The 26,168-nt window shown below is 44.2% G+C and overlaps 1 protein-coding gene across 1 annotated transcript in view; it reads right to left on the bottom strand.

Moving 5' to 3' along the window:
- WWP2 (WW domain containing E3 ubiquitin protein ligase 2) overlaps nt 1-17,760 on the bottom strand; it is a 153,203-nt gene extending 135,443 nt beyond the window's left edge. Inside the window, exons 1-3 of the mRNA XM_023210309.2 lie at nt 17,676-17,760; nt 5,961-6,108; nt 5,495-5,616 (exon numbers count right to left, since the gene is read on the bottom strand). Of these exons, the coding sequence (XP_023066077.1) occupies nt 5,495-5,616; nt 5,961-6,108; nt 17,676-17,745 (340 nt within the window). The 5' untranslated portion in view covers nt 17,746-17,760. The remainder of the gene's footprint in view (nt 1-5,494; nt 5,617-5,960; nt 6,109-17,675) is intronic.
- Between the last annotated feature and the right edge of the window lie 8,408 nt (nt 17,761-26,168).

Raw genomic sequence — 26,168 nt, 5'->3', positions numbered from 1 at the left:
GATAACTTCAAAATTATTTGAATTAATTTAGAAACATTCCGTGTTCCTAGGTGGGGAGAATCAGTATGAAAACTCCCCATTACGTTAACTTTACATATGACAGGACTCCATAAAATCTCAAGAGATTTTTTTGGGGTGCATGGGGAGTAGGAAGAGGGGAAAGTCTGACGAAATTGTTAAGGTTCATCTAGTGATGTGATGTATGCAAAGAAAAGAAGCAAGAAGACTTTGGAAAAAAAAGAGAAACTTAACTGCCAGGTATTAAAACATAATTTTACAATAGCTTAGACAGAGTGATTTGGAAAGGCTAATAAAACAATGGATTAAATGGAAAGTCCCTAAGCAGGCCCAAGTACACATATGTTTTTAATATAAGCTGAAGCAACTCAAGTCATTTGGGAAATAGATGGATTATTCAATAAGCTGTGCTAAACCAATCAGTTACATATTAGGGAAAAAAATAAATTAGATCCCTACTCATACCGGGCACAAAAACAAACTCATTTGGATGCAGAATTACATGTGAAAAAATAAAATCATAAAGACCTAGGGAAAAACAGAGGTGACCATTTACCTCATCTCAGAAGGGGGAATGCCTTCCAAAAGCATGAAAGAAAATGCTGAAAACATAAAGGGTGACAGATTGGACTACAAAAAGTTAAAAACATACAAAGTTAGAATGCAAATGAAAAATGGGAAAAACATTTACCAGTGGTAAGACGAAGAATAATAACCTTAACATATAAAGAGTTACTCAACACCAAAAGAGAAAAATGCACACTTCAAAATAAAAATGAGCAAAGGACATTAATAGGGCAATAAACACTTTTTTTAATCATTCAGTATCCTTCAACAAATCACAGCTTTAAAAAATAGGGTGGAGGCTGCTCTGCCTATGGAGTAGCCATTCTTTATTCCTTTACTTTCTTTTTTTTTTTTTTTTTTTTTGAGACAGTCTTGCTCTGTCATCCAGGCTGGACTACAGTGGCACAATCTCAGCTCACTGCAACCTTTGCCTCCCAGGTTCAAGTGATTCCCCCGCCTCAGACTCCGGAGTAGCTGGGATTACAGGCATGCGCCACCATACCCAGCTAATTTTTGCATTTTTAGTAGAGACAAGGTCTCACCGTGTTGGCCAGGCTAGTCTCGAACTCCTGGCCTCAGGTGATCAACCCGCCTCTGCCTCCCAGTGCTGGGATTACAGGTGTGAGCCACCACGCCCTGTCTTCCCTTTCTTAATAAATCTGCTTTCACAAAAAAAAAAAGTAGGGTGGAAGTAGGGGACCTCAGAGAGAGAACAATCAATGAATGGACGTTCCCAAACCCAGGTTCAAGCAAACCAAATGTAAAACTGCAAAACAACATGTTTGAGAAAAATGGTGGAACTATGAACAGGTTATTGGACATAAATAGGAATTCATGTCACTATTGCTAGATGTGATAATGATATGGTAATTGTGTAAGATAATGTTCTGTTTTTTTATGTAAATGTTTCAAAGTAAAAAAAAAAAAAAATAGAAAAATGTAGAGTTAAAATAAAGAAAATGTCCTGTTTTACCAAGATGCATGCTGAAGAATCTAGGATAAAATGTCAGGACATCTAGAATATACTTTAAAATACTTCTTATTGAAAGGCCAGGAGATCAGAGCAAACGAGTAAAAAAATAAGAAAATAAAAATAATTCATCCAAAAAGAAAAAGAAAAAGCAAATCCATCATAATGTTGATAGTTATCAAATAGGAAAAAAAAAAGGTTTTTTTTTTTTTTTTTTTTTTTACAAGTAATATACAATATACGCCAAGGTACAAAACAGACCAGCAATTTCAGCCACTGCTGATGGGAAAGTAAATTGTACAGGTCTCCTAAGTATCCTTTATTTGAAATGCTTGGGGCTGGAAGTGTTTCAGATTTCAGATTTTTTCAGATTTTGGTATATTTGCACATATATAATAAGATATCTTGGACCAGATGCAGTGGTTCATGCCTGTAATCCCAGCACTTTGGAAGGCCAAAGTGGGCAGATCACTTGAGATCAGGAGTTTGAGACCAGTCTGGCCAACATGGTGAAACCCTGTTTCTACTAAAAATACAAAAATTAGCCGGGCATGGTGGCAGACACCTGTCATAATCCTAGCTACCTGGGAGCCTGAGGCAGGAGAATCACTTGAACCCAGGAGACAGGTGTTGCAGTAAGCTGAGATCGCACCACTGCACTCCAGCCTGAGAGACAGAGCAAGACCCTGTCTCAAAAAAAAAAAAGGAAAGAAAAGAAAAGAAAAATCTTCTGATACGTGTTACAACATGAATAAGCCTTGAGGACATTATGCTGACTGAAATAAGCCAGTCATAAAAGGACAAATACTGTATGGTTCCACTAACATAAGCTACCTGGAAAAGTCAAATTCACAGAAGCAGAAAGTAGAGTGGTAGTTGCCAGGGGTTAGCGTGACGGGAGGAGAGGGGGTCATGGTTTAATGGGCACGGAATTTGAGTTCTGCAAGGTGAAAAGCGTTCTGGAGATGGATGGTGGTGACGGCTGTACAACAAGGTGAATGTACTTAACACTACTAAACTGTACACCTAAAACTTATTAACGTGATTATTTTACATCATGTGTATTTTATCACAACTAAAAATAAATATAGGCCGGGCACGGTGGCTCACGCCCGTAATAACCCAGCACTTCGGGAGGCCAGGGCGCGTGGATCACAAGGTCAGGAGATCGAGACCAGCCTGGCCAACATAGTGAAACCCTGTCTCTACTAAAAATACAAAAATTAGCCGGGCATGGTGGTGGGCGCTTGTAGTCCCAGCTACTCGGGAGGCTGTGGCAGGAGAATCGCTTGAACCCAGGAGGAGAAGTTTGTGGTGAGCCGAGATCGCGCCACTGCACTTCAGCCTGGGCAACAGAGCAAGACTTCATCTCAGAAAATAAATAAATAAATAAAAATAAATATATATTGATACATTTTTAAAGAGAAAAAGGCATATTGCAAAATATGTTCATGTATAATCTCAATTTAGTTTCAAAAATGTTAACAATAGTCAGGAACAGTGATGCACGCCTGTGGTTCCAGCTACTCTGGAGGCTGAGGCAGAAGATGGCTTGAGGCTGGGAGTGTGAGGCTACAGTGAGCTGTGACCGTGCCTGTAAATAGCCACTACACTCCAGCCTGAGCAATATAGTGAGATCCCATCTCAATTTAAAAATTAATTAATTGGCCAGACGCAGTGGCTCACATCTGTAATCCCAGCACTTTGGAAGGCCAAGGCAGGCGGATCACTTGAGCTCAGGAGTTCCAGACCATCCTGGCAACACAGTGAGACCTACTCTCTACTAAAAATATGAAATACAGCCAGGCCATGGTGGCGTGTGCCTGCGGTCCCAGCTACTAGGGGGTGAGGGCTGAGGTGGGAGGATCACTTGAGCCCAGGAGCCGAGGCTGCGGTGAGCCGAGATCGCACCACCGCACTCCAGCCTGAGTGACAAAGTGAGAAACCTGTCTCAAAAAAAATAAATAAAATATAAAAATAAAAAATTAATTAATTAAAGTAAAATCTTTTTTTTTTTTTTTTTGAGACTTGCTCTGTCAGCCAGGGTGGAGTGCAATGGTGCAATCTCGGCTCACTGGAGCCTTCACCCCCCAGATTCAAGCAATTCTCCTGTCTCAGCATCCTGAGTAGCCAGGATTACAGCGCCCACCACCATCCCTGGGTAATTTTTGTATTTTTTTTAGTAGAAACAGGGTTTCGCCATGTTGGCTAGGCTGGTCAGAAACTCCTGACCTCAGGTGATCCACCCGCCTCAGCCTCCCAAAGTACTGGGATTACAGGCGTGAGCCATCGCGCCCGGCCATAAAATTGCTTTTAAAAAAATATTAAGAATAACTAACAGGCTGGGCGCAGTGGCTCACGCCTGTAATCCCAACACTTTGGGAGGATGAGGCAGGCGGATCACCTGAGGTCAGGAGTTCAAGACCAGCTGGCCAACATGGTGAACCCTCATGTCTACTAAAAATACAAAAATTAGCTGGGAATGGTGGCACACACCTGTAATCCCAGCTACTTGGGAGGCTGAGGTAGTAGGATCGCTTGAACCTGGGAGGCGGAGGTTGCAGTAAGCCAAGATTGTGCCACTACACTCCAGCCTGGGCAACAGGGTAAGACTCCATCTCAAAAAAAAAAAAAGAAAGAAAAGAAAAAACAGTAACTATTACTAGGTGCTGTGCTTATGGGCAAATTTTGTTCTCTTTGTGTATCCATGTGCTTTTCTGTAGCTCACAATTTCTACAAGGACTTTTGCTAACTAAAGTCCTTTAAAGCAAAAGCATATTGGCTGGGCAAATGAAGAAGAAAAAAGGACCCTCATGCTGGTTGTTGCATCCTAATGTGAGGCTATCCACAAGTAGATTTCCAAATACTGCAATAAATAGAATTCTCCCTGATGATCAAATCGCAAAAGGCTGGCTAGGGTTTGGGAAAATAAACACCAATTCAGAAGACAAAGCAATCAGGGAGTTCTCTGCAGGATTAAAGTGGAGGCACATCTCTGGTTTTAAACAGTTCCTCGGGCCAGAATGGGTTCAGCACATCTCTATGTGCCCAGCAGAAAAGAAAAGACCAGAGGAGGCTCAAAGACCTTTCAAGTGGCCCATCGCTTAAAAGGACAGGCTTGGAGAGAAAAGAAAGACTCTTAAATGAATGCAACACGCTGGCTAGGACGCAATGCTCCCCGCCCCCACCTCTCTCTTAAGCTACATCCACTTTCAGAAAATACTTTCTAGACATCAAGAGAAAAAGGAGCCTTTCTTAACGTGCCATTCATTCGCCACATATGGTACTGCTCTGAATAGAGGCCTTATGAAGGAGGGTCCAATACCACAGCCATGGGCCATGCCACTGACCACAAACGGCAATAAATACATGAGGATTTATATGTCTGTGACGTAGAGGCACGTTGGCTAATTCAGATGGCGCGTCCATCACGTTCCAACATCCAGTAAATGTTTACTGAGTGCCAAGTAAGCACAGGGCACTATTTGTAAAACTATCCCAGACACACACGTGCACAGACGCACACAGGCATACACACACGTATACGTATATACACAGCTTCTTTGTTCTGTTTTAGGGCTGAAGCTAGAAAAGCAATGATTTAGGCTACAGGCATTTGACAGTTTCATTCAACATATCACACATCTCCTGCAACGGGAAGAGCAGTAAAGGCAGACAGAAAGTTTCCAGTCCCTAAGGAAGGGTCAAGGGCAACACACCACTGCATCCTATTACTAGAGGCCCTGGACAAAGAGGGCTGAACTCTGCAGTGGAGGCAGAGAGGAGCCCTCAGCCTTCCTAAAACTCCAAATTCAGCATCCAAGGAGAACAGAGGTACCGCAGCCCCAGTCCTGGGGGAAACTGCAACACCAGGTTGATGTGCCAGGTCCTCCCATCCCCATCAATATATCACATCGGCACCCCCTTCATCATACGTACTTTTGCCCCCATTGTTCTTCAAGACGTTGGAGAGGTTGACAGACGCGGTGCCTAGCAGTTCGTTTCTCAAGGTATGGCAGCTCCAGACCTTTAAATCTAAATGACTCTGGGCCGTGACATTTCTGGAAAACAAATACCAGATTCATTACATCCAAGCAGATCATTCCTATAACTTAGAAGAAAACATTTAAACTAAACTGCTGACATCTTGGGGAGGGGGAACCAAAACAGGCAGATACCCACATATTTCCTTTCCCCCACAAAAGCTGACCCTGTAACCCTCTAGCTAATAACGAACGCTCTATGAGCTCAATGGTGCAGGAACGCCTGAAGAGAGGCACCTTGGGTACCATAGGCAGAAAAAGTCGGAGGTGCCACAGGGAATCTGTACCTCCCACAGCCCCCTCAGAGCACCCTCTCTCTTTCCCCATCTTGCTGCATTCAAAAAGAAGGGGCTTTCTCTTACAAAATGATGATCTCATTCCAGAGAAGCTCAGAGCTCCCAATGCGTTTCGCAGTCTTCTTGGTCTCGCTGGCGAGTCCATCCACCGCCACCTCCACGTAGGAGTTAATTCGAGGTTGACGGTTATGCACCTTGGGCTTTGCGGACACCACTGGGAAAGAAAGAAAAAGTCAAAGATGAGTCCCAGGGCTCCCAGATGCCCCCCTGTGGCAGATGTTCTGACTCTTTTTCGTTATTTCTTTAAAAAATAAATCAATACTTTTTTTTTGTCTTGATTCTAAAAACTTTTTAAAGAAACGTGAATACACAAACCAAAAAAATATGAAGCATAAGAAAAAAAAAATCATCCCTAATCTGAAACCACTGGGATAATTGCCGGTGACCATCATTACCAATTCATCATTGGTAAACTGCCTTCCAGATTTTCATCTCTTACTGCTTCAATTCTTTAAAAATTCTTCGCCCCCATAAGTCACTCTTAAATGACTGCAATATAAGCCCATGATAGGTATATGTTAACTATTCTTTCATTGTCGAATAGAATGCTTGCAGTTGTTCGCTCTGGGGAAATTGCCATGAACATATACATCTGCATGCCTTTCTTGAATATTCCTCCAAAGGATATGAACACTTTTTAAAGTTCTTAAAACTGCCTATTCCTTTCCAAGAAAGGTAAAACCCACGTAGCCTCCCATCAGTGCTACAGGAGTATATTCATTTCACCAGACATCACAGAGTGCTAAGGGATATGCTTGTTCACTTTTTGCAAATCACATGAGTTAAAAACGCATAGTGTAAAGATTATAGCTAAGGCCGGGCATGATGGCTTATGCCTAGAACCCCAGCACTTTGAGAGGCCAAGGTGGGAGGACTGCTTCAGCCCAGGAGTTTAAGACCAGCCTGGGAACATAACAAAATTTACATTTTTTTTTTTTTTCTGAGATAGAGTTTCGCTCTTGTTGCCCGGGCTGGAGTGTAATGCCGCGATCTTGGCTCACGGCAACCTCTGCCTCCCAGGTTCAAGCAATTCTCCTGCCTCGGCCACCTGAGTAGCTGGGATTACAGGCGCCCGCCACCATGCCCGGCTAATTTTTTGTATTTTTAGTAGAGAAGGAGTTTCACCATGTTGGCCAGGCTGGTATCGAACTCCTGACCTCAGATGATCTGCCTACCTCAGCTTCCCAAAGTGCTGGGATTACAGGTGTGAGCCACCACACCTGGCCAATTTATAAATTTTAATTGAAATAAATAAAGATAATATTTAAGATTTTATGAGTACTTATTAAAGACCCTCTGCCATGTGCACACATTATCTAACTGAATCCTCACAACAAACCCATGAGGCAGGGAATGTATCATCGCCCCATTTTACCCAGGAGAAAACAGACTTGAGAGGCGAGGTCACTGCCCCAGGCTACATAGCCAGGGAGCTACAAGCCACAATGGGCACTCAGCCAGCCTGATTCCACACCATGCTGCATATCATTATTGAACTTTACTTATTTGTTCTATTGCTGTTCTTCGATTACCAGTGAGGTTGAATATTTTTGCCATGTGTCGTTAGCCATCTACATTTCTTCTTCCTCTCATAGCCTTCATGTAGCGACAATTTTCATGTTCATTTGAGACCAGGAAGCCAAAGATTCATGGAGCACAAAGCCATGCAAGCCTCACGCCGAGGAAATAGACAGACATCCTAGTGTATATTTACCCCTGATGGAAGCGCCAGGTCGCTCCGGTAAAACACATCTAGACGTCTCCCATCCTGCCCCAAATAAGAGATACAACTGATGCTCCCTTGCCCCTAATGGCAAGTCTATCCTAGCCTGAGCTTCACTGTTTTGAGTACAAGCAAATCTATCCCTCCTAGACTCTTCTGAAAGGTGACAGTCCTACAATGGTGTCTACAACTTGGCAAAGGCCAAATTCGCCTTCAGACTTTTTATAGCAGTAACTGTCTTCCCCAGGCCCCAAAGGAACAGAAGGGAGGAAGGCAACAGATTAAAAAATCAGCTGTGGCTAAGATTCAGAAGCGACAAAGGAACAGTACTAGGAGCAAAGGTTTGTGGTACTGAGGGATGGCCCAGGGTAGAAAAATGAGGTGCAGTGATTTACACAGGGACCAAGGTTAACTGAGGCCACCTGGTGGTAAGAGCATGGATACACATGCCTTAAAAAAACAGGGACTAAACAGGGACTTAGGATGTTTGACTTTACAATGGTGCAAAACCGATATGCATTCAGTAAAAACTGTACTTTAAATTTTGAATTTTAGTCTTTTGGCAGAATAGTCATATGTGGTACTACTGGGCAGCAGCAGTGAGCCGCAACACCAGTCAGCCACGTGATCACGGGGGCAAACAATTGATATTCTGCCATGTACCCCTTGGCCAGATGATCTCGCTTAGCTGTCCTGAGCACATTCAAGGTAGGTTAGGCTAAGCTATGATGCTCGGCAGGTTAGGAGTATCAGATGCGTTTTCAACTTGCGATACGTTCAACTTATGATGGATTTTTCAGGACATAACCCCACTGTAAGTTGAGGAGTATCTGTGCTCATACACATACACATTTTTTCCTGAAACTCTGAGAGTAAGCTATAGACGTTGTGCCCCTTTACCCTAAATACTTCTGGGTGTATTTCCCAACAAACACATTTTCTAACATAACCAATAGCACAATTATCAAAATCAGGACATTTAACTTTTTATAATACTAAGATTTAATTTACAGACTTTATTCACATTTTGCCAACTGTCCTATCAATGCCCATCATAGCAAAAAAAAGGAAAGAAAAAAAAATTTGTTCTGGTTGAGGCCCCAATCTAGGATCATATGTGGTATTTAGTATTCTTATTTTGAAGCAGGGCGTGGTGGCTCAGTCCTGTAATCCCAGCTCTTTGGATGGCTGAGGCAGGCGGATCACTTGAGGCGAGGAGTTTGAGACCAGCCCGAGCAACATGGCAAAACCCTGTCTCTACCAAAAATACAAATATTAGCTGGGCATGGTGGGGCACAACAGTAGTCCCAGCTACTCAGAAGGCTGAGGCATGAGAATTGTTTGAACCCAGGAGGCGGAGGTTACAGTGAGCTGAGACTGCACTCCAGCCTGGGTGATGGAGCAAGACTCTCTCAAAAAAAAAACTCTTATTTTGACGTTTCCAATCTATAGAAAAATTGAAATAGAATAATAGATACTGTATACTGTATACTCTTCTACTCTTCACCAATGGTTATCATTTTGCCACATTTGCTTTCTGTTCTATGTGTCTATAGCATCACTACCCAAGAGAACTTCCATGATGACGAAAATGTTCCATTTTCAGTGCTGCCCAAAACACTGCATGAGACATATGTGGCTACTGACACTTGAAATATGGCTAGTGCAAATAAGGATATGATTTTTAATTGCTCTATAATTGTAATTTAAGTGTCAATAGTTCTATGTGGCTTCAGTGACTATTCTATTGGACACCACAGGTTATAGATAAATGCCATCTATGTCTTTGTGTGTGTTTGTGTGTGTGTGAGTGTGTATCCACACTTTTTTTCCTTGGTAAAACCATTTAAAAGTAAGTTGTAGACTGGCTGGAGTGCAGTGGCATGATCACGGCTCACTGCAGCATCGACCTCTCCAGCTGAAGCGATCCTCCCACCTCAGCTTCCTGAGTAGCTGGGAGTACCAGCGCGCACCACCACACCTGGCTAACTTTTTAATTTTTTTTGTAGAGACGGGGTTTCACCCCATTGGCCAGGCTGATCTCGAACTCCTGGCTCAAGGAATCCACCTGGACTCAAGCGATCCACCCGCCAGAGCTTCCCAAAATGCTGGGATTACAAACATGAGCCACTGCCCAGTCCCCAGACATATTTTTAAAGCCATTTTTCCCCCAATTCAGCATCTAATCAATACATACAAATTGCCTGTGGCTACTATCGCCTTAATCTTTTAAAATCTAGAACATCCTCCCTTCTTTTCCATGGCAATGATTTTTGTTTGTTTAACGTTTTGGTTTTTTTCTTTTATAATCTCAGCAGCTTTGCCAAGGCAACAATGATTTTTAAAGACTTCCACCAGCTGTTTTAAAGAATGCACCAAATTCTACATTTTTCTGATTGTGAAACTGCCTCTGCAAAAATTATGAGAGAGAAATCAGACATAGTTGAATCCATCTTACTTCTGATGTCTAAGCTGTCCTTGGTCATTCCTGGGCAAGGGCCAAGCTAATTTTGGGAGAAATTTAGTTCATAGTTTCTTTTTTTTTTTTTGAAACAGGATCTCCCTCTGCCGCCCAGGCTGGTGTGTAGTGGTACAATCTCACCTCACTGAAGCCTCCACCTCTGGGACTCAAGCGATCTTCCCACCTCAGCCTCTCAAGTAGCTAGGACTACAGGTGTGAGCCACCATGCCTGGCTCATATTTGTATTTTTTGTAGAGACAGCGTTTCCATGTTGCCCAGACTGGTCTCAAACTTTAAGCTTGAGCTCAAAACCATCCACCCACCACAGCCTCCCAAAGTACTGGGATTACAGGCATGAGCCACCACACCCAGCCTACAGGTTAATCTTAAAGCAAGGATAGCTGGGCACGGTGGCTTACGCCTATAATCCCAGCACTTTGGGAGGCCAAGGCAGGCAGATCACTTGGAATCAAGAGTTCGAAACCAGCCTGGCCAACTTGGTGAAACCCCATCTCTACTACAAACACAAAACTTAGCTGGGCGTGGTGGTACACACCTGTAGTCCCAGCTACTCGGGAGGCTGAAATACAAGAATCGCTTGAACCCAGGAGGCAGAAGGTGCAATAAGCTGAGATTGCACCAATGCACTCCAGCCTGGGTGACAGAGCAAGACCCTGTCTCAAAAAACAAAAAAAAAAAGCAAGGATAATAACAGCCCTTCCCAAAACTAAACCACCTTTATAAAACTAATCAATAGCCACAAGGTTAGGATTATGGGAGGGGCTTGAATTCTAATAAGAGGTAGGTACAGTTTTTATAATCCCTTACTGCTCAGGAGTCATGTAGCCAGAGGTCACAAGATTTGTGACTTCCCCAACTGCTCCCATAGATAACATCGCTATTGCAGATGTTATCTATGCAATATGTACCAATATGCAGAAGGTTGGTCTTTTGAGATTTTTTCTGACTTTCTGGCAATCTACTGACTTTGCCTGGGCCCATGACTTGACTCATGACACAAATTATTCTGTGGCCCCACCCAGAAGTGGACTCAGCACAGGAGGGCCGTTTTCCACACTTCCATAATCTCATCCCCAACCAATGAGCAGCACCCATTCCCTAGTCACCTGCCTGGCAAACTGTCTATAAAAACCCTAACCTCTGAGCCTCCAGGAAGACTGGTCTGAGTGATAACTCCGTCTCCCATATAGCCTATTTTCTGTCCATTAAACTCTTTCTCTAATGCAATGCTACAGTCTCAGTGAATTTATTTATTTTATTTTTAAGATAGAGCTTCACTCTGTCACCCAGGCTGGAGTGCAGTGGTGCAATCTCGACTCGCTGCACCCTCCGCCTCCCAGGTGCAAGCAATTCTCTGCCTCCGCCTTCCAATTAGCTGGGATTACAGGCGCCTGCCACCACACCTGGCTAACTTTTTTGTATTTTTAGTAGAGACGGGAGTGTCACCATCTTGGCCAGGCTGGTCTTGAACTCCTGACCTCGTGATCTACCCGTCTCAGCCTCCCAAAGTGCTCAGATTACAGGCGTGGGTCACTGCACTCAGCAGTGAATTTATTTTGTCTGTGGAGTGGGCAAGAAGAACCTACTGGGGATTACAATTGTTTCCTCATGATTAGATTCGGTTTAAAGGCCAGGCACAGTGGCTCACCCTATAATCACAGCACTTTGGGAGGCTGAGGCAGAAAGGCCACCCGAGCCCAGGAGTTTGAGACAAGCCTAGGCACCACAGCAAGACCCCAAATCTACAAAAAATAAAATATTAGCCAGGTGTAGTGGCTCACACCTGTAGTTCCATTTACTCGGGACATAGGAGGATCCCTGGAGCCCAGGAGGTAGTGGCTGCAGTGAGCTATAATTGTGCCACTGCACTCTAGCTTAGGTGACAGAGTGAGACCCTGACTCAAAAGAAAGAAGAATACTACATAAGTTATATCATGTACCTATTATCACATACATTAGGTTGTCCTGTGACTGGGGATACTAAGTTTGAACCCCTGCTTAATGTGGAGTCGGCCAGGTCTCTCCTCTGACATATTTGTAACCTACAGTTAATAGGCAGGGTGATATTTTGAATGTTTCTTGCTCTTAAAAGACAGGCCGAAACAAAGATATGAGTAAGTTTATCTAGAAAGTCTCTTTCATGAAATATATCTTTACACACGGAGTCACGACTTTATGTGGGATTTAGCTTTTAAAGTCAACAAATCAGGCAAAAATTACATAATGACAAAATTATACACTGAAAAAGCTCTTAAGAAGGGACCACAATAGAGGCTGGCATCTGCTCTCAGTAAGTTCCAAACAGCTCGTTTTTTGTTTTATTATACTATGCTTCTCAGAGATCAATTTTTCAGTGTTTCTCTAGTAAAATATCAAATAAAATAGCTGGCCTACGTTTAAGCGCCTCGATGCATTTAAAAATATACCTTAAAACACCAGGATCACACTGTGGGCAGGCACAAGGGAACTGGAAACCACGCAGTCACACCCCACAGGTTGCACTATCAGCTTTCTTCACGTGGATCACCTGAGGTCAGGAGTTTGAGACCAGCCTCACCAATATGGTGAAACCCCATCTCTACTAAATATACGAAAATTAGCCAGGTGTGGTGGCGGGAGCCTATAATCCCAGCTTCTCTGGGGCTGAGGCAGGAGAATCACTTGAACCTGGGAGGCAGAGGTTGCAGTGAGCCAAGATCACACCACTGCACTCCAGCCTGGACAACAAGAGTGAAACTCCGTCTCAAAAAAAAAAAAGAAAAGAAGAGAAATAAGTGTGCGTGGCTGAATAACATGGCCCCAAAACAGAGACCTCAGGATGTTACCAGGTCCGATGGGCCAACTTCTGCTTTGACCTAGACTTGCTAATTATTAGCTAAGGTAATAAAGTCTGTAGTCCCCAGTTTAAAACCATATCCGTTCACTCTAACTCATCTCCCTACTCAAAAGCGTAGAAGCAGGCAAAAGACTCCATGAAACATAATTAAAATATTTCAAGACTACCAAAAAAATCAATAATGTAATAAGAAACAGGCAAAGAACATGAACAGGCAATCCATAGAAAAGGAAATACAACTGCCCTTAAATATATAAGATGCTAAACACTTTTGCCGGTACAGTGGTTCACACCTGTAATCCCAGCACTTTGGGAGGCTGAGGCAGGCGGATCATTTGAGATCAGAAGTTCAAGACCAGCCTGGCCAACATAGCAAAACTCCATCTCTACTAAAAATACAAAAATTAGCCAGGTGTGGTGGCACACGCCTGTAAGCCCAGCTCCTTGGGAGGCTGAGGCACGAGCATCGCTTGAACCCAGGAGGCAGAAGTTGCAGTGAGCCAAGATCACACCACTGCAACCCAGCCTGGGTGACAGAGTGAGACTCTGTCTCAAAAACAAACAAAAAGATGCTAAACATCATACAGTTGAGCCTTGAACAAGAGAGGTTTGAACTACGAGGGCCCACTTTTACACGGATTTTCTCCTGCCTTTGCCACCCCAGAGACAGCACAACCAATCCTTCCTCTTCCTCCTCCTCCTCAGCTACTCAACATGAAAATGATGAGGATGAAGACCTTTATGATGACCCACTTCCACTGAATAAATAGTAAATGCTTTTTCTCCTCATGATTTTCTTTTCACTAGCTTATTGTAGAAATACAGTATATAATACATGTAACATACAAAATACGCATTAATCAACTGTTTCCATTTTTGTTGTTGTTTTTGTTGTTGTTGTTTCATTTGAGACAGAGTTTCATTCTTGTTGCCCAGGCTGCAGTGCAATGGTGTGATCTCGGTTCACTGCAACCTCGGCCTCCCATGTTGAGGCAATTCTCCTAGCCTCAGCCTCCCAAGTAGCTAGGATTACATGTGCCCCCCATCACGCCTGGCTAATTTTTTTGTGTATTTTTAGTAGAGACAGGGTTTTACTATGTTGGCCAGGCTGGTCTCGAACTCCTGACCTAAGGAAATTTGTCTGCCTCAGCCTCCCAAAGGGCTGGGATTACAGGTGTGAGCCTCCGCACCCAGCCAATCAACTGTTTCTGTTATTGGCAAGGCTTTCGGTCAACAGCAGGCTGTAAGTAAAGTTTTGGGGGAGTCAAAAGTTACATGTGGATTTTTTTACTGAGCAAGGAATCAGCACCCCTGACCCTCATGCTGTTCAAGGGTCAAATGCATAAGTAAAGAAGTGGGAAATAAAACTACAGTGAGGGCCGGGCGTGGTGGCTCATGCCTGTAATCCCAGCACTTTGGGAGGCCGAGGCGGGTGGATCACAAGGTCTGGAGATCGAGACCATCCTGGCTAACACGGTGAAACCCCGTCTCTACTAAAAAATACAAAAAACTAGCCGGGCGAGGTGGCGGCACCTGTAGTCCCAGCTACCCGGGAGGCTGAGGCAGGAGAATGGCGTGAACCCGGGAGGCGGAGCTTGCAGTGAATGGAGATCCTGCCACTGCACTCCAGCCTGGGGGACACAGCGAGACTCCGTCTCAAAAAAAAAAAAAAAAAACTACACTGAGAACACAAGCTTGCACCAATGCAACAGGCAAAAGTTAAAAGTCTGACAACATTGTGCTGGTAAAGATGTGGGAAAACAGGCACTCTTGTACATTGCTAGAAGAGTATTCCTTCCAAGGAAGGCAATCTGGCTCTCAAAATTACAAAAATGCATCCCTTTTTGTGTATCTTGGAAAAGACACACAAGAAACATACTATTGGTTTCTTCTAAGCAGGAGCACTGAAGGACTGGAGGAAAGAATTTTGAACTACAGGAGGCCTGGCACAGTGCCTCACACCTGTAATCCCAGCACTTTGGGAGGCTAAGGCAGGGAGATCATGAGGTTATGAGTTTGAAGCCGGCCTGCCCAACATGGTGAAACCCCGTCTCTAGTAAAAATACAACAAGTAGCCAGGCATGGTGGCGCACGCCTGTAGTCCCAACTACTCAGGAGGCTGAGGCAGAAGAATTGCTTGAACCCGGGAGGCGGAGGTTGCAGTGAGCCGAGATCACGCCATGGCATTCCAGCCTGGGCAACAGAGCGAGACTCCATCTCAAAACAAACAAACAAACAAACAAAAAGTTAGCCGGGCATGGTGGCACACACCTGTAATCCCAGCTACTTGGGAGGCTGAGACAGGAGAATCGCTTTAACCTGGGAGGAAGAAGTTGCAGTGAGCCAAGATGGCACCACTGCACTTCAGCCTGGGCGACAGAGCAAGGCTATCTCAAAATATAATAACATTAAAAATTAAGATTTTTCGGCCGGGCGCGGTGGCTCAAGCCTGTAATCCCAGCACTTTGGGAGGCCGAGACGGGCGGATCACGAGGTCAGGAGATCGAGACCATCCTGGCTAACACGGTGAAACCCCGTCTCTACTAAAAAATACAAAAAACTAGCCGGGTGAGGTGGCAGGCGCCTGTAGTCCCAGCTACTCGGGAGGCTGAGGCAGGAGAATGGCGTAAACCCGGGAGGCGGAGCTTGCAGTGAGCTGAGATCCGGCCACTGCACTCCAGTCCGGGCAACAGAGCAAGACTCCGTCTCAAAAAAAAAAAAAAAAAATTAAGATTTTTAAACTACATGAATATATTATATAAATAACATTTACATTTCAAAATACTCAAGAAAAATATTCCCAAGAGACACAATTTTGCCTCTGGAGGACCAGGCTGAGGGGCCTGAGCTCAGATACTGAGAGTCACTCTCCCATCTGTGACGGCTGCAGAGCTATGGAACCCGAAGCAACATTCTTTCGTTCAGGCCCTATTTACTGAGGGCCCACTATGTGTCAGGCACTGTTCTAGCGGATGGGGTAGTTAACAGTGACTAAAGCAGACAAAAATCTCTTATGGTGGATACATGCTATTGAAGGAGACAGTCAACAAATGAAATAAATTAATTAAACAGGGACAAGGGCTGAGAAGAAAAATATAAAGAAGGGAGGGAAATAGATGTGAAGTCAATGAGGAAGGTGGCTTTGGATCAGGGGATCAGGAAGAGGGTGGCTTTTGAGAAAAGGCCTAAGGAAGTAAGGAAGCAAAAAGCATTTCACTCAGAGGGAATGGCAAGTGCAAAGGCCCAGAGGCAGACACCTGACCAGTGTATTCACTGAAGAGCAAGGAGGCTGGCGTAGACCAGGAACAGGAGATGAGAAATGCGGGGTGGGGAAGGGTCCCATCACATGGGAGCTTCAGCTTCTACTGTGAAATGGAGCACCCTTGAATGGTTTGAGCAGAGGAGTGACAAGACCCAGCTTGCATTTTTTTTTTTTTGAGACATGGTCTCGCTCTGCTCTGTTGCCCAGGCTGGAGTGTGGTGGCACAATCACAGCCTACTGCAACCTCGAACTCCTGGGCTCAAGTGATCTTCCTGCCTCAGCCTCTAACTTTTTGTAGAGACAGGGGTCTCACTCTGTTGCTCAGGCTGGTCTCAAACTCCTGGGCTCAGGTGATCCTCCTGCCTTGGCCTCCCAAAGTGCTGATATTACAGGTATGAGAAACCATACCTGGCCCCAGTTTACATTTTAACAAGATCACTGGCTGCTGTGTAACCAACAAACTGAAGGAGGGCAAAGCGGAGAAGCAGAGAGACAGGACAGGAGTCTACTGCCTTAACCCAGGGTGGAGACAATGGTGGCCTGGACTAGGCTGGGACCTAGGGGTGGTGAGAAGTGGCTGAATGTTGAGTGACACATTTTGAAGATCGAGTTAACCAGATAAGCTGATGGGCTGATACAGACAATGAGGAAGAAAAACCAGTGTTCTAGATGTTTAGTAAATATTCTAGATGTTTAGTAAATATTCAAGCGAAGGTAACAAACTGGCTACTGGTTATAAATCAGGAGTTCAGAGGAAAAGCCCAGAGGTATGATCTTCTGTTGGTGGCATTTAAAGCCATGAGGTTGGAGGAGGCACTTAGGGAGTGAGTGTAGGTAGCAACGAGGGCCAGGGCATGAAGAGATCACCATTTTATTTTATTCAGTTTTCATTTTATTTTGTTTTTGGGACAGGGTCTCACCCTGTCACCCAGGCTGGAGTGCAGTGGTGCGATCACAGCTCACTGCAGCCTTGAACTCCCAGGCTCAAGCAATTCTCCTTCCACTTCAGCCTCCTTAGTAGCTGGGACTAGCTAGCATGAACCACCATGCCTGGCTAATTATTTTATGTTCTGTAGAGACAGGGCTTCCCTATGTTTCCCAGGCTGGTCTTGAAGTTCTGGGTTTAAGGGATCCTCCTGTCTCAGCCTCCCAAAATTGCTGAATTACAGGCGTGACCCACTGCACCTGGCCTGAAATCACCATTTCAGACAATTCTAGCCAAAAGTTCCTTATTTTCCTGCTCCTTTATTTTCTTTCTTCTTCAAGAATTACAGCTACAAGACGACAATGACATGAGAATAAATAATTAACACCCGTAAGCTATTTCACAAAATTTGGTTCCCCAGACCAAGGTGTCGTTAGATTCCCCCTCTTCCTGGGCCACAGACAAGAAAAAGACGTTATACAGTGCCACTCACCTTTCAGAGTGAGCTGAGACTTCTCAAAAGGCAGGGCCACTCCTGCCCGGCTAGAGCTGGCAGATGCCATATCATCACCGTGAAGCTGTAAGACAAACAGAAAGAGAATTGAGAGAATATCTGATAAGAAGACAGAGGAGTTGAACTCAATTTCAATATTTAAGCTTAAAGAGATAGAGGCAAAAAAAAAGAAACGTCCAAGCAACTGCAACCAGAGTATAGCTTGTCTTATAATGACTTAATGAACCTGGACGGGTCTTAGGATAGACTGGAAAGGACACAGGACTGTTATAGCAAAGTCTAGAGGAAGCAGAGTCTAATAAGACATCTCTGCCAGGCATGGTGGCTCATGCCTGTAATTCCAGTACTTTGGGAGGCCGAGAGGGGCAGATCCCCTGAGGTCGAGAGTTCGAGACCAGCCTGACCAACATGGCAAAACCCCGTCTCTACTAAAAAATACAAAGTTAGCCAGGCGTGGTGGCGCAAGCCTGTAATCCCAGCAACCCTTGAGGCTGAGGCAGGAGAATCGCTTGAGCCCAGGAGGCGGAGGTTGCAGTGAGCCAAGATTGGCCACTGCACTCCAGCCTGGGCAACAAGAGCAAAACTCCATTTCAAAAAAAAACAAAAAACAAAAAAAGATTGACTGGGCGCAGTTCACGCCTGTAATCCCAGCACTTTCAGAGGCGGGTAGATTACGAGATCAGGAATTCAAGACCAGCCTGGCCAAAATGGTGACATCCCATCTCTACTAAAAATACAAAAAAATTAGCCAGGCATGGTGGCAGGCGCCTGTAATCCCAGCTACTCGGGAGGCTGAGGCAAAGAATTGCTTGAACCCGGGAGGTGGAGCTTGCAGTAAGCCAAGATCATGCCATTGCACTCTAGCCTGGACAACAGAGCAAGACTCTGTCTCAAAAAAGGAAGAAAAAAAAAAAAAAGACATCACAGATTCACAGCAGAAAGACAGCTAATCTATTGTTACCTATGGAGCAAGCTGGCTGCAAATACCTCAAGGAGCGTCTCTGGCCAAATGAGTAGAATCTGATAGTAATCCTTGCTAAAAGTACAATGCAAAAAAAAAAAAGGAAAGGGAAAAAGAAGACAACTAATATAATTCTTTAAATGGGTAGGCTGGGTGCAGTGGCTCACTTTGGGAGGCCAAGGCAGGTGGATCATCTGAAGTCAGGAGTTTGAGACCAGCCTGGCCATAATGATGAAACCCCATCTACACTAAAAAACAAAAAATTTGTCGGGGGTGGTAGTGGATGCCTTAATTCCAGCTACTCGGGAGGCTGAGGCAGGAGAACTGCTTGAACTCGGGAAGTGGAGGTTGCAGTGAGCCGAGATTGTGTCATTGCACTCCAGCCTGGGTAACAGAGCAAGACTCAGTCTCAAAAAAAAAAAAAAACAAAAGATGTGCAGCATCATTCGCCATGAGGTGTCCCTGTCATTCTGTGTTGGCTAGAAGCAAGTCTATCTTGTACTTTGAATGGATCTTTTACTTGTATGTGATTTTGGAATATCATCATTTGACATTTGAAAAATATTGGTTCATTGAGTTATGCAGATTTTCCAAATGTTGACACATTTCATTATGCAATATCCAAAAATCACATTTGTGAATGTCACCACTGATCTCATCAGATAAGTCTTTAAGCATTGGGAAGCCATTGAGCTCTTGGTAGTAGATATAAGCATTCCAAAAGTCTGACTTTCACTTAAAAACTTGTATCTGCTCCCCTTCCTGCCTCCTTCCATCATCTCTGCTACCTTGTCTTTTGTCTTTTTTTTTTTTCCTTTTTTTTTTTGAGACAGAGCCTCACTCCGTCACCCAAGCTGGAATGCTACAGTAGCACGATCTCGGCTCACTGCAACCTCCACCTCCCAAGTTGAAGTGATTCTCGTGCCTCAGCCTTCTGAGTAGCTGGAATTAGAGGCACCAGCACCACTTGGCTAATTTTTGTATTTTTAGCAGAGATGGGGTTTCGCCATGTTGGCCAAGCTGGTCTCAAACTCCTGACCTCAAGTGATCTGCCCACCTCAACCTCCCAAAGTGCTGGGATTACCAGTGTGAGCCACTGCACTCGACCACTCTTTCTTTAAAAAACAAACAGAAAAAAAAACCTCATATTTTATCATTGGTAACAAATACTGTGTTGTTTTCCTTGAAGTGTCGGGCTCACTTCATTCGTTTTCAAGAAAAGGCTTGCCAAATACCCAAATCTAGTAACACGTTTGTCCGTTAGATGTTTAAGTAAAAATGGTACTTCACCCAAAAAGCAATTAATTCAGCTCTCAATTCAAACAACCGTGCTTTTTCCCAACACACCATTATACTTCAACAGGAGGCAGAAGAGCTTTTGGAGTACTGCCCATTTCAGCACACAGAATATTTTTTTTTCTAGCATTTTCATTTAACTTTTTTTTTATTACACTTTACGTTCTAGGGTACATGTGCATGACGTGCAGATTTGTTACATATGTATACATGTGCCATGTTGGTGTGCTGCACCCATTAACTCGTCATTTACATTAGGTATATCTCCTAATGCTATCCCTCCCCGCTCCCCTCACCCCACAACAGGCCCCGGTGTGTGATGTTCCCCTTCCTGTGTCCAAGTGATCTCATTGTTCAATTCCCACCCATGAGTGAGAACATGCGGTGTTTGGTTTTCTGTTCTTGCGATAGTTTGCTAAGAACGGTTTCTAGCTGCATCCATGTCCCTACAAAGGACATGAATTCATCCTTCTTTATGGCTGCACAGTATTCCATGGTGTATATGTGCCACATTTTCTTAATCCAGTCTGTCGTTGATGGACATTTGGGTTGGTTCCAAGTCTTTGCTATTGTGAATAGTATTGCAATAAACATACGTGCCAGCACACAGAATATTAAAAAGACGTGCTCAGGAGTCAAGACTTCATAAAATTAATGAATTTTACCACTTCATCAAGGACATTCTCAGGTGAACCTGGCTTTTTCTTTTCTTTATACTGAGAGTATGTATGAATGTAAGAATCTAAGAATGAAAGCCGGGCACAGTGGCTCACACCTATATTCCCAGCGCTTTGGGAGGCCAAGGTGGGTGGATCACCTGAGGTCAGGAGTTCAAGACCAGCCTGACCAGCATGGTGAAACCCCGTCTCTACTAAAAAGGCAAAAATTAGCCCGGCATGGTGGTAGGTGCCTGTAATCTCAGCTACTTGGGAGGCTGAGGCAGGAGAATTGCTGGAACCTGGGAGTCAGTTGCAGTGCGCCGAGATCATGCCACTGCACTCCAGCCCGGGCAACAACAGCAAGACTCCGTTTCCAAAAAAAAAAAGAGAAAATAGTTTCAACCTTGCAAAGAGTCTGGGAGGCCTCCTGATGTCTGAGGACCACACTTGAGACCTGATGCTGTTAAATTATTGTGCCTCTGTATCTTATGTTTTTTAGAGATGGTATCTCACTCTGTCGCCCATGCTGGGAGTGAAGTGCCGTGAACATGCTCAGTGCAGCCTTAAACTCCTAGACTCGAGCAATCCTCTCACCTTGGCCTCCCAAGTAGCTGGGACTATAGATGTGCCACCACAACTCTACTATTTTGTTGTTGTTGTTGTTGTTGTTGTTGTTGTTGTTGTTGTTATAGACAGGGTCTTACTGCATTGCCCAGACTAGTCTCAAACTCCTAGCTTCAAGCTATCCTTCTGCCGCAGCCTCCCAAAGTGTTGGGATTATAAGCATAAGCCACCAAGCCTGGTCAAAATTCCTGTTCTATTCAACATCATTAATACCTTCCGTCATTCTATTTGTATGTGACCTCTCTCCCTGACTTCCCATTTTCTTTTTTGTTCTTCAGTATTATTATTACTATTTAGAAACAGGGTCTGGCTGTATTGCCCAGGCTAGAGTACGGTGGCTACTCACAGGCACAGTCATGGCTCACTGCAGCCTCGAACTTCTGCACTCAAAGGATCCCCTGCCTCAGCCTCCTGAATAGCTGAAATACAGGTTCAGACCACCAAGCCCAGTGCCTGACTTATCTTAAAGAGTTGTTCAGCTTTAAAACATGATTATTAACTCACCATAATACTCTAAGAATGAAAGCCCTTGGCCAGGAGTGGTGGCTCACACTTGTAATCCCAGCACTTTGGGAGACCAACACAGGCAGATCACTTGAGGCCAGGAGTTGGAGACCAACCCTGCCAGCATGATGAAACCCCATCTCTACTAAAAATACAAGAATTAGCTGGGCATAGTGGCATGCCCCTGTAATCCCAGCTATCCGGAGGCTGAGGCAGGAGAATTGCTTGAACCTGGGAAGCAGAGGTTGCAGTGAGCTGAGATCATGCCACTGCACCCCAGCCTGGGGGAGAGAGTGAAACTCCATCTCAAAAAAAAAAAAAAAAAAAAAAAATAGACAAAAGCCCCTTATATGAAAATTAAATGTAGCTACAGGAGAGGCACAGTGGCTCACATCTGTAATCCCAGCACGTTGGGAGGCTGAGGCAAGAGGATCATGTGAGCCCAGGAATTCAAGACCAGCCTGGGCAACCTAGTGAGACCTTGGTTCTATTTTATAATTTAAATTTAAATTTAAATAAATGTAGCTACAGCTAAGTGACAATGATTTTGACATTTTCCATAGCTAAAGTCAAGCAATTTCATGCTTCAAGATGTTTATCAAACTCGAACAGAATTTGTCTTATTTATGTGATACATCCAGTTTCCAAAAAGATTTAAAGTGGCTAGTTTTTCTAGACTAGTCTGTAATAAGCATTTGACTTCCAGTGGAAACCTCTGAAATGGTACTTAGCAAATGGAATACAATACCAAACTCTTCTCATCAAGAGTTCCAGAGAGACCTCCAGGTTACCAAATCCCACAGCGATTCTCCGTCTCCTCTTACATGACTGACCTATTGGCAGCATCTGACACAAGTGATCACCCTTTCGTCCTTTAACCACTTTTCCCTCAGCTCTCAGGACACCAGTCCTACCTCATCCTCCTCCTGCCCCACCTGAGCCTTCTCGGTTGGTTCCTGCCCCCTCCTCAACCTCGAGCAATCAATGTTCTACCTCTTCTCCATTACCTCATCCTGTCTCAGGCTTTGAATGCCATCTCTTTGTTTGTTTGTTTGAGATGGAGTCTCACTCTGTCACCCAGGCTGGAGTAAAGTGGCACTATCTCAGCTCACTGTAACCTCCGCTTCCTGGGTTCAAGAGATTCTCCTGCCTCAGCCTCCCTAGTAGCTGGGATTACAGACACCCGCTACCATGCCCAGCTAACTTTTCTATTTTCAGTCGAGACAGGGTTTCACCATGTTGGCCAGGATGGTCTCGAACTCCTGACCTCAGGTGATCCGCCCACCTCAGCCTCCCAAAGTGCTGGGATTACAGGCGTGAGCCACCATGCCCAGCTCCGGAAACTTAACAGTGTTGAGAGGTGGGGCCTTGAAGAGGTGATTGTCATAAGTGCAGATTGATGTTACTTCAGGGCTGGGGCCGTTATCTCAAGAGCAGGTTTGTTATAAAAGCAAGTTCAGCCCCTCACGTTTCTTTCTCGCTCTCCTGCCTTTCCTTCCATTTGGGATGTGGAGTACAAAGGCCCTCGCCAGGATGTGGGCCCAGCACCTTGGACTTCCCAGACTCAAACACAAAGAATAAATCTCTCTTCTTTATAAATTACCTAGTCTCTTTATAAATTATCCTGTTTCTATTACCCAATTATGGAAACACAAAATGAACTAAGACACCATCTAACTCAGAGTAAAAGGCGGCAGGCACGGTGGCTCATGCCTATAATCCCAGCACTTCGGGAAGCCAAGGTGGGCGAATCACCTTGTGCTCAGGAGTTCAAGACCAGCCTGGGCAACATGGTCAAACTCCATCTCTCCAAAAAAATACAAAAATTAGCTGGGTGTAATGGCACGTGCCTGTGATCCCAGGTAATCGGGAGGCAGAATTGGGAGGATCGCTTGAGCCCAGGAGGTCAAGGCTGCAGTGAGCCATGATTGTGCCACCACACTCCAGCCTGGGTGACACAGTGAGACCCTGTCTGAAAAACAAAAACAAAAACACAGAGTAAAAGCCAAAAACCTGCAAATGATCTTTGATGTCCTATGCAATACCCTCCCCCCACCTCCACACACCTCTCGGACCTCACAGCCCACTTCCTGCTCCCCAGTATCCCCCCACCCTCACCATGCCCTGACTCTGCCACACAGGCCTCCTCACTGTTCAACTATCCCTTGAACGTGCAGACAGACTCCCATCTCAGTTCTTTTTTTTTTTTTTTTTCCTTTTTTAAAGCCAAATTTAGCACTCAGGGGTTGTATACAAACTTTAGTGACACTAATATTAATAAGTTCTGATAACCCACTACCATGGGCCCAACCTGTTTTTTTGAGACAGGGTCTAGCCCTGTTGCCCAGGATGGAGTGCAATGACATGATCATAGCTCACTACAACCTTGACCTCCTGGGCTCCAGTGATCCTCCCGCCTCAGCCTCCTGAGTAGCTGGAACTACAGGCATGTGCCACCACATCCAGCTACATTTTTTCCATTTTTATTTATTTATGTATTTTTTTTATAGAGATAGGATCTCACCATCTTGCCCAGGCCCGTCCTGAACTCCTGGCCTCAGGCAATCCTCTCAGCCCCACCTTCCAAAGTGCTGGCATTACAGACATGAGCCATTTTACCAGGCCAAAAAGATGATGTTTTGATTCCCTTAGACTAAATTTATCTTGGCAAAGCAGTAAAAAGGTCAACTCTCTTTGCTACCCATCAGATTAGAAAGAGATGAGAAGCCTGACAATAAGTGTTGGTGAGAAGTCTTACATGCCTGCGGAGGCAGCGCACATGGGATGGTAACTGACAACCTCCGGCAGAGTTAAAGACACGTAATTCTGGACCCACCAGGATTCTCCTCCCAGGCATTTGCAGAGGGAGAAATTCTCCAACACACACAAAAGAGGCCATGTTCAAGGATGTTCATCATAGCAGTATTTGCAATGGTAAAAAATTATAAACAACTTAAATACCCATCAATGGGGGAATGGATAAATTGTGATCTATTTCTAAAATGGAAAGCTATGTATATAGTACCTGAAATATATGAATTTAATCCACATGTACAAATCCCAAACAATAATGCCAAGAGGGAAAAAAAAAAAAGCAGGTGGCAGCCTTAGCACAGTATCTTTCGTGTACACTTGAGCTTACACAAAACAACTGTATATGTTGTTGTTGTGAACACACAAATGTTTAAAAGTATAAAAGCATGACGGGAAGGAATCACACCAAGTTCAGAACAGAAGTTCCCTGTAGGGTAGGGGAGGAGGGAGCAGGGGAATTGGAGTGAGCAAAGAGACCAAAGGAACCTCAACTGTATCTGCAACATTTTATCTTTCAAAGAAAAAAGTTCTGGAGCAAAGACAGTAAAATGTTCATATTCATCAAATCCAGATGGTGGTTTTTATGACTGTTATCTTCATCTCTGAACCATTTTATATGCTTGGTCTCTTTCATAATTGAAAAATAATTTTAAGGGGAAGCAAAAGATTGTATCTTGAATAATGCAGGAAATATTATAAATAATTATAAATTGAGCCTTGGGGCTTTTAGTTAACAGGGGTTAAAGTACTAAAAGCTGGAAATCTATTATTTATAGACTTTAAAAATAAAAGAATATTTTAGAAATCTTTACTTCTATTGGGATTCTTTCTTTCCTAAGGCAACTCAACTAACAGTAGTTTTTAAACTATCTTGTTCTCCTGAACTGTAGCAGTTTTGAGCCTTTGGTCCTAAATGTTAAAGAATGAAACTTGAAGCCCATACATGGCCTGTTCAACAGGAAAAAGACCAGATTTTTTGATCTACACTTCACAGCTGCAAAATTAAAACAATCAGATAAATTCTAAAGAAGGCTCAGAAGGAACAAAGACAACTGGGAAGGCAGGAGAAACAGGGTAGATAACATCACCATGTTTTCTTTCTTCAGTGTCTTTTAAAACTGCAGTCCACTGTTAATAAACAGTAATCCATGTTATTCTATAGAGCTGCATCTGGAGCTCCAGATCTAATTAGCAAGATACCACCCTGACATTATACGCTGTAGGCATGTGGAATTAGAAAACCTTTCCAATTGATGCATAAACAAAAATAACTGGCCAGGGCCAGTCGCAGTGCCTCACACCTATAACCCCAGCACTTTGGGAGGCCGAGGCGGGTGGATCACCTGAGGTCAGAAGTTTGAGACCAGCCTGGCCAACGTGGCGAAACCCCATCTCTACTAAAAATACAAAAAATTTGCCAGGCATGGTGGCGGGCGCCTGTAATGCCAGCTACTTGGGAGGCTGAGGCAGGAGAATTGCTTGAACCCAGGAGGTGGAGGTTGCAGTGAGCCAAGATTGCACCACTGCACTCCAGCCTGGGCGACAGAGTGAGACTCCTTCTCAAAAAAATAAATAAATAACCAGCCAGGTGTGATAGCTCACACCTGTAATTCC

Source organism: Piliocolobus tephrosceles, chromosome 17 (assembly GCF_002776525.5).
Source record: "Piliocolobus tephrosceles isolate RC106 chromosome 17, ASM277652v3, whole genome shotgun sequence".
Classification (NCBI taxonomy): domain Eukaryota; kingdom Metazoa; phylum Chordata; class Mammalia; order Primates; family Cercopithecidae; genus Piliocolobus; species Piliocolobus tephrosceles.
Note: the sequence above shows the minus strand (reverse complement) of the source record. Positions and strands in the feature narration are given on the sequence as shown.